Genomic DNA, 11,939 nt, shown 5'->3' with positions numbered 1-11,939 from the left:
ATAGATGAACAAAGATACAGTACATGAATTGTAGTAAATAAATGATGATGAAAAAAATTTGATCATTTTCCACAGCACACCTGATAACCTCTGCACAGTAGTGTGTACCCATTCAGCAGGTAATTGTACAATGAGAAGAACTTAGTAGGATATTGTCAGAAAAGTTAAGAATTTAAGAAGATATCGCACAAATACTACAATATGTTCATATCCGGAGGTTTCTATTATTTAAACATTTTGTGCCAAAATGCTACTCAGCTGTCATGAGAACAGGCAGGGCAGAGCAGTGTGACTTGAGAGCTTGGGGGTTGTTCTTGTTGTCACATGTCTTCATGCATATCCTTAGCCTAATACCATAATTGCCCACATCATTTCTTTAACCTTTGCAGAAAACAAGAAAAAAAACACAATAAATTCAACAGATAAGAAAAGTCCAGCTGACTTGATTCAATCTTTGCGGATTACCACGACCACGACGATGAAAACATTTTTTAGCAAATACATTGGTATATATATATATATATATATATATATTTTTTTTTTTTTTTTTTTAACTGATAATGAAACAGCAAGTTAAAAACGACTTAGGCAATTATGCTATCAGGTTACTAAACATAAAAATGTAATTGCTTACTAATTTGGAAGAAGGTGATAAAATACAATAACAATAACGATGTACTGCTCATAACAGCAAACACTTTGTTCAACAATAACTGTTAGTGTACAGTGTTACGTTATTAGATTTCATTAGTCTTGCAGGATTGAACTGGTTTTGTGTGGTTGTGCTCACAGAAACAAAGCCAGTGTGATGTGGTGACTTTCTCCCTCTCATGGCTCACTCGTGACATCATTTTGGAAAGGTCACATGATGTCCCACAGCTCAATACTGGTGCTTTCTCGCTATCACCACTCACACTAACCCACGCCCTCTTTTGCATAGTCGTTCCAATGGTATGTTGTCTGTTATCTGCTAAGTATGATAATCACTGCTTATATAAAGCTGAAATTCGATTCATAAATCTAATGAGGTCATGGTGACGGTCATCGTTTCACAGCAACAGCAACTTGCTCAAGGGCACATTGGGAAAAGACCAAACAAGGCATTTAAAAAAAAAAAAAAAAAAAGGTTGTTGGTCCAACAGTTTATCTGTACAAACATCCATCCATTTTCCGAGCCGCTTCTCCTCACTTGGGTCGCGGGCGTGCTGGAGCCTAATCCAGCTATCATCGGGCAGGAGGCGGGGTACACCCTGAACTGGTTGCCAGCCAATCGCAGGGCACATACAAACAAACAACCATTCGCACTCACATTCACACCTGCAGGCAATTTAGAGTCTCCAATGCATGCATGTTTTTGGGATGTGGGAGGAAACCGGAGTGCCCGGAGAAAACCCACGCAGGCACGGGGAGAACATGCAAACTCCACACAGGCGGGGGCGGGGATTGAACCCCAGGTCCTCAGAACTGTGAGGCAAGACGCTCTAACCAGTCGCCCACCGTGCCCTGTACAAACATTATTATTATTATTATTATTATTATTATACTATTTCAGGCTACAGCGGGGGTTAAAAATATCAACAAGGAGCGTTCCGTGTCAACTGTCCAACACTTGGGTGCACCGCGTACACGACGGCAGCATTCATGCATGCATGTTGTGCACACAGTGAAAAGCAAGAACGTCCCGGGATTTGCTTGGACATTCACGTAAGCATGCACAGAACACACATATGACTCGACCGAGGGGGCTCACCGTGTATAGCAGTGCCGCTGTCAACACAGTAGAGTGTACATGCTAGAGTGTACGAGTGTCATTGGCTGATATGATGTGCCTATTAACTCCCCGCCCCCTGTAGAATGTCGTTTCCTTAGGGTAGAGAGTGTTGCCATTTCACTTTCAAGACTTATGTTTCAACTCGGAGTTGAGTGCGAGGTGAGGCAAGGCGACAACATGCACCGTCCACATGTTTCTAAAACAATGGTCGTTTTACACCTAAAAAAAAAAGTAGCACCATTGATTTACTGTAGCGTACTAATAAATAAATGTTTGAAAACACAGTTCTCAAAGATCAGATGCGAATGTACGGAACTTTAAAGTTAAATGTAACGGAACTGTACTTAACAAATTTACAAACGAACATTATAGTAGTACTGCAACATACACGGACGGTTTCAACTTTTCTTTCAGTGATTCTTTCATGTACCACTAGAGGGAGCCTGTGTGCCACTAGTGGTACTCATACCACACTGAGAATCAGTTCTAAAGTATTAGCAATATGTATGAATTTGGGAATTTTTAGCTTAAGATAACAACTTTGGGCAGCACAGTGGTGAAGTCGTTAGCACGTCTGCCTCACAATTCACTAACATTCGATAAACGTTGCAGACTTGTGTTGCTATCGCCATCCCATAGCAACCCTGGATCACATCTTTCAGTACTCTGTAATACAGCTGCACCAGCCAGGACACATCTCATGTTGTCAAAATTAAAAGTTGCGTTCGATAAACTCTGCTGCTACACACATAGTGATGAGACTTTGCACGGTTTTATATAAACAATTTTTCCCTACCTGTTATTGAATTTGAAATCTCCTCCCTTTGCTTCTACTGTATGTATATTGACTTTTTGTTTTGTACGTGCGAATACTGTTTATTTCTTGTTGTCATCTAATGTTTGTATTGCTGCCGGTCCAGAAATTTACAAGGCTCCATTTTTATCTATCTGGCTTTTGGATTGAGTGCATCCAAACAAGCCAAAAGGCCACGTCATCTTTCAGCAACCTCAAATAAAACGGAGAGAATGTTGGTGCTGCTTTACAACCTGGCACTGCGACTGCGCTTCTGGCTCTTGTTACCTCCACCAAGCACGAAAGCAGGAAGGCAAATTTGGATTCCAATACAAATTGAGTCTCTTTTCTTATTTTCTCATTTCTGCTGTCTTTTTTGCTTTCTCTCTTCACTCATCAGACAAAAGTGTCAGCAGCATGGGGAATGTAGTTTGAGTACAAGCGTCGTGTGCGTAATACACAGATTGACAAATCCTCCGCACCACTTCATATCCGAATGCTTGGACCTCGTTAGGCGCTGCTCTCTCGGCATTTTCAGGAACACCTGCAAGTAGTATCATTCATCCGTCCCATATCTCCTAACTAAACCTAGTATGCATAATGTAATATTTGGAAATGGGTCTTGTGGTAAAATCTGGTTTGTGTCAATTTTTCACTCACCGAATGACGTCACAGGGAGCTGATTAAGTGATTCGATACAGCTACACCCTCAACCCCTTATTGAGTTTGCTGCTTTCGCTGCTGCACGCAATGTTCCCTGCATCAGGGAACTTTGGGGATGTCAAAACAGAACAAACAAAAAGAATTAAATGACTCTTATTCACTGGTGAATCGATTCTGTTGGCGAAGAACGTAAAACTGGGACATGCCCTGTCTCCCGTCACAGTAAAAGCTTTGACTCAAAGGGTGTACGACTCTATTTCCGTACCTTATGACGACAATGGATGACAATCATGTTTCACACGTTCACACCCATTGATTGTATTTCAAATGTGATATTATCTTTGAATGGTTTTGTTGTCAGACAGAGTCGAGACTAGCGTCGTTGATATACACTCACCGACCACATTAGGCATGTCTGCACAATCTAACAACATGCATTAAAAAAAACAAAGGAAAAAAAAACTATGTAAAAAAAAAAAAAAATCGGCCTTTACATAAAATCCCCAGTTTTGATTTACAGTGCCTTTCAAATTAACGCCGCCATAATAAACATACAGTACTGTTAAGTTCATCTCAAAACTAATCATTATATTGTTTTGGGATGTAGCTCTTGTATTGAATTACATTTGATTGTGCAGAAACCAGATACCCGATGGTGTGACTGGGTCGGTGTGTGTCAACATACCTTCCACTAGTTTGAATTTAATGTGAATGTGGTGACAGTGCACATTCATCATCCGTGTGTACAGCATGTGTGTGTGTGCGTGTGCGCGCGTGTGTGTGTGTGTTGTGAGCGCAATCTTCATAACTGTTTGCCTGCTGTGTGTTGTGTCAGGGGGTCATGCACGTTTTGCTCTTGCTTTTGAATTGTCCTTTCTCATTGGCTGAGAAATAGACATCATTCCACCAATACCCGCACCAAAGTCAGGCGAGGGAACCACTACACCATCAGTGACCTGTTTTTCATAGTCTGTAAGGTAAACATAAATTGAATGTGAGCCAACAGGAGTGCCTCTTCTGACGGCGAGTCACACGCCGTTGCTTGAGAGAGGTCATGCGACTGCCTGGCTCCGTTTGATTGGTGAAATGTCGTCAAACTTCGCTAGTGGTTATGCTGGAGTGGTGAAACAGAGGCCCGTGACAGCGCCCGGGACAGGAATCTTTCTGCCGAAAGAAAAGCAACAGATTGAACAAGCAATAGCAGCTAGATATAAATATGTAGCTCAATGTAATGGAATAAAAGTAGCGTTCCTCCAATAACATTTTGGACAATGTTTCATGTAACATTAAAACATCATTTGCATATGAAGATACATGTACTGTCTTAAGCGAAATTAGCAACTGTATAATAACGTTAAATACAATCAAATGGAAGTAACATTACTCTTCAAAACACTTTACAGTGCAATACTGCCACCTAGGGATGCTTTTTAGGTAGTGCTGTACATAATGTGATGCAATGTTTCATTTTTCTCTTCTAGGGTTATTGTCACACTTGACCTCTTTAATCACTAGTACCCTCATATAGTGGTGGCAGAAACAATATCAGATGCCTAATGACAGAAAAAGTAAAGCACACTACAAACACAGTTAGTATACATTAGATTCTGAAACGAAGACTCGGTATGAAAACGACTTCATGAACCCCAGCGTCCTTATCAAACAGCTGACTGCGAGAGTGAGATAAGCATGTGCGCGTCACAGCTAATGATGTAACTCTAATAAAACACACTGCAATGGCTTGTATCTCTGCGTTCACAGATTTGTGGCGGTTTATTAAAACGTCAGTCAGCACTTTTGAAATGAACAAATGCATGAGTATCTCGATGAGGTCTTCCACTGCGTTCTGTTCCACTCGTCCGATTGAATAATAACACGAATGCTTCTTTCTGGAAGGTTTTGCTGACTCCAAAGATATGCTGCAAGTCACATTCGGTGGCCGTCAAGATACACTTGGCAATATTGAGTCATAATAAAGTTGCAAGCAGGGATGAACTGGCCCTTGGTTTGATGCACTGCTTCGGCCACATTAGATGGCGTAGGCAAAAAAAAAAAAAAAAAAGCCCAGCAATTTGGCGTCGCCCATCTGTCTAGTATACCTAGTCCTTATTGGGCAGATTTCTTGGCAGGAGTTTGTCAAAGTATGAGCCCAAAGTTGTCTAAACCGTTCGCTTCAAACTTAAACGGCCAACCTTCTGTTCAGTTTCAGGCATGGGTCCTTGAGACGTTTTTGTGCATTCTGTCCACCCAATTTCGTGTGGATTGGTGAAACTGGTGTCAGGGGCTTATTTTGTCTAACCTTCCGGTGAGTGCTACCGGGTTTTACGCAGTCGAGTTTAGGCCCCCTAAAATATTTACAATATCACCAGGATTCACATGTTGGCCAAAATTGGAGCATTCTCAGACATGTTTCAAAGCGTGATTCATTCATTAACACAATAATTCCAAGAAGGACTTTGCACTGCCTGATGCTCTGGCCCTAAAAAAAATAAAAATGCGTTATACTAGCACGAGCAATTCATAATTTTTCGGTTGCTGTATTTGGTCAAATCAGACACACAAAATATTGGAAACCCCCCTAACTGCATGAGGCAACCAAAATACCGGCGACAGCTCTCAGTATCTGTAATGGCAGTGCAGTTCTAAGCCACTGGAAACTACAACCAGAATATTGAACATATTGTTTAATGAATGCTTCCGGGAACGTGTTGCATCAGCGAGAAAGTACAAAAGCCTGGGCTCCTCTTGATGATGGCAGATAATAGTCTTCTTCCCACTCCTCCAGTTTCAACCCCTTCGCCTTCGGGAGGGAGAGTGAGGTCATGAGCACATGGAGACAATTCTATTACTTGTTTCTGCACTTCTTCAAATAACACCTCTCTGTTTATCTGCACCACGGGCATCATGCATCTGCTAATTAGAGCAAAAACAAGCAACTTGAATCCAATTTCCAGATTTTACTATTTTTGCTTGTAATAATTGTAACTGTCATAAATGTGATTCCTAAACAATGCTTGAATGACCAAATACCCCATAAATATGTTGGCTTTATCACAGATAGGGTTGGGCATCCTTTGAATTTGAGCGATTCCGGACACGAAGGTTCCTTATTTCAATTGCAGTTCCAAACGATTCTCGATTTTTCCGATCCTTTTAGGGGGCTGGGTCCAAAATGTTTGCATGGTTTAAATAAAGGGTGTCCGAATTATGAACATCCATTTTCTTAGCAGCCCACGGCATAGACTAAAACAAACGTTTGACTCATGGCTCTTTATAACCAGTATCAATATCAAACCTATGAACCTATGGAACTAACCGAACTGTCTTAATATTCGTTAATTAATGTTTCAGCGAAAAGTTAAAAATAGCTATTTGCGACTGTTTTATCACGTCGAAATGGTTTATATTTGGAAGATTTAACTTCACTTCCTGTTTTAAACGTAATATTTATTTTGTATCCACCGCAACTCAGCATTTTAATCACAAAAGTCAACTTCACACTACACAGGTGAAAACGAAAGGAAAGAGTAATGAGTGGAAACAAATGCTTTGTAAAACGTTGATTCCTGTACCTACCCATCGATGAGGCCCAAGGTTCGTGTTTGTGATACTGTGAGACGTTTGTGAATTTTGTCCCAATTCATTGTGAGGTAAAGTTGCTAGTTTGACCTTTGGGGAAGTTTTAGCTCAATGTTAAAGCTTGTATTGCGACTGTTGCAATCTAGTAAAATAATTTGATTTTTGTGTCTATCATCAGCTCTTAGATTGGTTTGAAGACTAAAATAAACGCTAAAAAACATCAGTGCAAGGTTGAAAGCCATTGTTTAACTTGTTAGCTGCCTAAATGTTGGCACAGACATATTTTACACAGCCCCAATCAAAATAGACAGAATCATATTTATTAACAATGTTAGACCAGCTCTATCTCATTTAGTAGACCGCTACAAAAATTCCAGTCAAACTGCATCCATTAATTTAGTACAACATTCTGATACAGGTTCATACATCCATATAAAAGCAGTACAAATCATATCAAAGCTCTATATCAAAGCTCTACGTGAAAATGTTCTATTCCACAAAAAAAGAAGACGAAGAAAACATTTAGTGCAAATAAATGTCGTCGTGGTATAAAAATACTGTGTTGTGCTATGAGGATGAGGGGTTAGAGGTGTGTGTCCGCGATGGGGATCCTTCGGAGCTCCACGATTTGGGAGCTGCTCACGCTGCCCCCGTCGTGGCTGCCTGGGATGGACTCATTGTCGCTCACGTTAAGCCCGCTCCCTGAAACGAACACACGCACACACAAAATAATTATTAGTGTCAAGGTCAACTAATGATAACAAAACATTGAATCATTCTCAGTGGATACCACACCTTTAATCCTCTTTATGAAATACATTATTGGACTGATTTTATCTCTGCTGTGTCAGATAACGTGTCCATGTACTGCATTTTACACATACAATGAAGAGGAGATTACAGAATGAGGGGCCGTCAGGGACATCATTCAGGATTACCTGGCACAAGAACAACTGAAACGCTTCCATACACACTACTGAAATCCTCTTACAAACAAATAAAACACTGTCACATACTACTGAAATGGTCTCATACATCCTTCATCCTTATCCTCACGAGGGTTGCGGGTGTGCTGGCGCCTACCTCACCTGACTCTGGGCGTGAGGCGGGGTACACCCTGAAATGGTCGCCAGCCAATTGCAGGGAACATATAGACAAACAACCGTTCACACCTACGGACAATTTAGAGTCTTCAATTAACCTACCATGCATGTTTCTGGGATGGAGGAGGAAACCAGAGTATCCGGAGAAACCCCATGCAGGCACGGGGAGAACATGCAAACTCCACACACACACAGGCGGGGCTGGAATTTGAACCCGTCCTCAGAACTCTACTTATCGGGCCGGTTAGCTCAGTTGGTTAGAGCGTGGTGCTAATAACGCCAAGGTCGCGGGTTCGATCCCCGTACGGGCCATTGGCTTTTAGTCACCCAAAAAGTTCAGATGACATTTGCACCCAGATAGATGTGATATTTACAATTCAGCAGAGGCCGGTTAGCTCAGTTGGTTAGAGCGTGGTGCTAATAACGCCAAGGTCGCGGGTTCGATCCCCGTACGGGCCACACTGCTATTTTGGGTTTATCTGTGTGGAGACGAGTCATACCATACAAAACTGGGCAGTAAATATGGTATGTTTCCTTTTGTTAGGCAATGCAACATACTTGGTGAAAACTGGAACGTGCATTCTCCCAGCCAGCCTAGCAATTTGGCTAGGAGAGTAATAAAAGTTAAATAAATAAATAAAGCAATCAAAATCACCAATGTAGCATAATGTAATGTGTTATGCTGTAATAAATTTTTCCAATATTGGATTATTGTAAAAAAATAAAAATAAAAAAATTAATAAAAAAGTAAGTCTTGCATACCGGAATAATTATCTCTGATTTCATTGATTACAACCAGGGTCTGACATGAACACTAGACCGCTGTCGTCAGGCCACCTTCTACTGCATGTATAGACACTGGCCTGCTCGGGCTAGTACAGACTTCTAAGTCACCGAAAATTTTCACCTGTCGCCTGCATTTTCAGTGTCGGTCTGAAATTCCTTTATCACCGAAACATCCCGTCCGCGACAGGAGGTTGTGATGATGCAAAGAGAAACCGTGACCGGCACCGCCTGATAGGATAAACTGGCCTCAAGCTGATAGCTGAAGAAAACGCCGCTAGCCTTAATAGATTAATACGAGTGGCAGCGGGGCCAACGGCTGCGACAAAAAGTGAAGCTTCATCGCCAGATTATGTGCGGACAACAACTGTGTGCTAATGAGGACTTTATTCATCAAAAAAAGTAAGGCAACATGCACCGAACAACACCATGATACTTTACAGCACAGTAAAATGTATTCTCTTTCAAAAACAACAACTGAGATACACAGAAGGAGCCTAACATAAAAGTATTTTAAAAGACATATTTCGACATGGTAACTTCCTTTGCAGGATGGAATACTGTAATGTTATTGTAACGCCTTTAATAGTGCTTCAATAATTTGTCCCTTTAACGCACATACTGTTCTTTTTGTCATTCACGCATAGAATGTGAATAATATATATCAAATAACAAACTACAGCTCTTTTCAAAATGCATTAATGGACTGTCTGACATTAATAATCGGATGAAAACTTTTTATTCAATGTTTCGGAGAAAAGGGAAAGAAGAGAATTAGCCGCCTGACCTTTGTATGTCTTTTTTTTTTCCGTTCCTGGGACTGTTTCAAACTCTCTCTCGGTTACCACGATACCATAAAAAAAATGCACACATTTTTCGCATGAACCATTTTGCACTTTCAAGATTTCCACCATTATCACAATTGTCCTTGATCTACTGGTAAAATCAAAAATCTATGTTAGTCAAAATGCGCCAAATTTGATCCAGAACAGCCCAACTGTACAAAAGAATGCACATTTGCACATGTACATTTTCTTTTCTGGCCACTTTAGGAAAAGTCATCAAAATTCCTGGTGAAAGAATAACATTTAGATCAAATGTCAAAATGGGTCAAAACTGTGTGTAAGGCTTAATTCCCTTCTTTTTAAAAATTTTAACTTGATTTATATTTCCAAAGGTCCAGCACTAATTGATGGATGCGTCCATCTTCATAAAGCTTTTAGAACTGAGTGCAAAGTAGGGCAAAATAAGACATTACATAAGTGTTTCCAATAAATCCAAATCAACTGAAATGATCAATGTAAGCATTCTTTAAGCATGAATATGAGTGAGTGACACCTCGGTCTTCATGCTGTGTGTGCGTGTCAGTCAGGTATGATAAGAAAATGCTTTGCTTTCACAGTAAAAGCATCATGTTAATGATCAGCCCTCAGTTTTACTGCATGCTGACAAGATGAGCGGGTTTAATAGTTCACTAGCAAATGAAGTGTGTGAAGAGCCTCCTTACCGAGGTGCTTCCCGACCTCGCCCGCTTATGTAATTGTGATTTGACTTTTTTTTTTTTCCAGCTGACTGCCTCGCTTTGCTGGTCTTCAAGCAGGTTAAAAGTTTAGTGTGACATGTGCCGGAGGGGGGAGGTCGAAAGTCACAAGGGGGAGGTGTCCAGAGTCCAGCTAGGCTGACTGGTCTTCAACACAGTTGAGTTCGTGTAGTATCTCACTGATTTTTAACCATTGACAGACATTAATTGAATGATTACTTCACTCCACTGAGGTGAATATTGCATGAGGCGACTCATCATGGATACCGAAATAAGGCCCACATTTGATTTTACACTTGTACACCCTGGACTGGTCCACAGCCAATCAGAGGATACATCAGGACAAACAACCATTTAGACTTTTTGACAATTTAGAGCAGGTGTGTCAAACTCATTTTTGTCACGGGCTACACTGTAGTTACGGTTTTCCTCAGAGGGCCGTTACGACTGTGAAACCATAAAAAAAAATGTTATCGCCTCATCATATTTACACATGAAATGTATGAACTAGTTTTGGAATCAGAAATCAAGGGTAATGGGTTTTTCAACTATTATTAATGTTTGGTAACACAAAAATGCTGAAAATATCTCAATGTCATCATTTATGATATATGACAATTTGAAATTTTGGTACAGATTTGAACAAGAATCACGGAAGTTGATACACATGATTTTGCCTTTGCGGGCCACATAAAAACATGTGGTGGGCCGGATCTGGCCTCCGGGCCTTGAGTTTGACACTTGTGATATAGAGTCTTCACTGAACCTAACTTGCATGTTTTTGCAATGCGGGAGGAAGTTGGAGTACCTGGAGAAAACCCATGCAAACACAAGGAGAACATGCAAACTCCACACAGCAAGGCCGGAGCTGAGATTCGAATCTGGGAGCTCTAGGCCATGAGGCAGATGAGCAAACTCACTAAAGCACCGTGCTGCCGTTTACATCCATCCATCCATTTTGTGAGCCGCTTCTCCTCACGAGGGTCGCGGGCGTGCTGGAGCCTATCCCAGTGATCGTCAGGCTGGAGGCGGGATACACCCTGAACTGGTTGCCAGTCAATCGCAGAAAGCGATCAAAGCTGCGTTACCATTAACGGTTTCAATGCTTCTCCTCCGCGTTTGGACATAGGAAGGTCTAATACAGAAATTATGGAAGTTCATATAGGGGCTAACTGCACCCCATCAGCTCCTCTGTGAGAGGACAGCTATGTGTGCGCATGTGTGTGTTGATCCACAGCACTTTGAGGTAGTATTGTTTTTTTTAATAGTACAAAACAAAGGCAAATGGTACATAAGTGTACACTGTGTCAATGTGCTTCCGATTATTTCTTTTTTGATTTTTTATTACTGCTGTAAAACCTTCTTGTGTGTGCGCTCTTGAATTCAGCACATCTCTATGCTCCGGGGTACTCACCAGTCTTTAAGGCAAATATGAGGTCATCAAACTCCTGGGACTCCTCGTCCGCAGCGACCAGGTTGGTGTTGATGAAGCCGCCCTCAGTGGGGTACGTCCCCATCACCGGACTGGCCTTGAAGCCGCTCGTGGGCTGAGTACTGGTCCTCAGCGATGCACGCTCCCAGTCAGCTGACACCTGACAAAAAGTCACCAGGCATATTTTCATGACATAGTTGTTATTAGGAGCTATGCCTCACTCATTGATTCAACATCCAAGAAAATATATGACACAAATAACAGGGTGTGATCAG

At 41.3% G+C, this 11,939-nt stretch overlaps 1 protein-coding gene and 2 non-coding genes across 5 annotated transcripts in view; 2 read left to right on the top strand and 1 right to left on the bottom strand.

The window, feature by feature from the left end:
* Positions 1 to 7,123: 7,123 nt before the first annotated feature.
* Positions 7,124 to 11,939, bottom strand: part of adgrv1 (adhesion G protein-coupled receptor V1) — a 112,135-nt gene continuing 107,319 nt past the window's right edge. For all 3 annotated transcript variants that reach the window (XM_061672220.1, XM_061672221.1, XM_061672222.1), the window contains 2 exons: positions 11,647 to 11,824; positions 7,124 to 7,508 (listed from right to left, as the gene is read on the bottom strand). In XM_061672220.1, coding sequence (XP_061528204.1) covers positions 7,390 to 7,508; positions 11,647 to 11,824 — 297 coding nt within the window. In that variant the 3' untranslated portion in view covers positions 7,124 to 7,389. The remainder of the gene's footprint in view (positions 7,509 to 11,646; positions 11,825 to 11,939) is intronic.
* trnai-aau (transfer RNA isoleucine (anticodon AAU)) lies at positions 8,148 to 8,221 on the top strand. The gene has a single exon. It is a non-coding gene; the product is annotated as a tRNA-Ile (tRNA).
* On the top strand, positions 8,295 to 8,368 carry trnai-aau (transfer RNA isoleucine (anticodon AAU)). The gene has a single exon. It is a non-coding gene; the product is annotated as a tRNA-Ile (tRNA).

Source organism: Phycodurus eques, chromosome 3 (genome assembly GCF_024500275.1).
Source record: "Phycodurus eques isolate BA_2022a chromosome 3, UOR_Pequ_1.1, whole genome shotgun sequence".
Lineage (NCBI taxonomy): Eukaryota > Metazoa > Chordata > Actinopteri > Syngnathiformes > Syngnathidae > Phycodurus > Phycodurus eques.
This window is presented reverse-complemented; position numbering and strand designations above follow the sequence as displayed.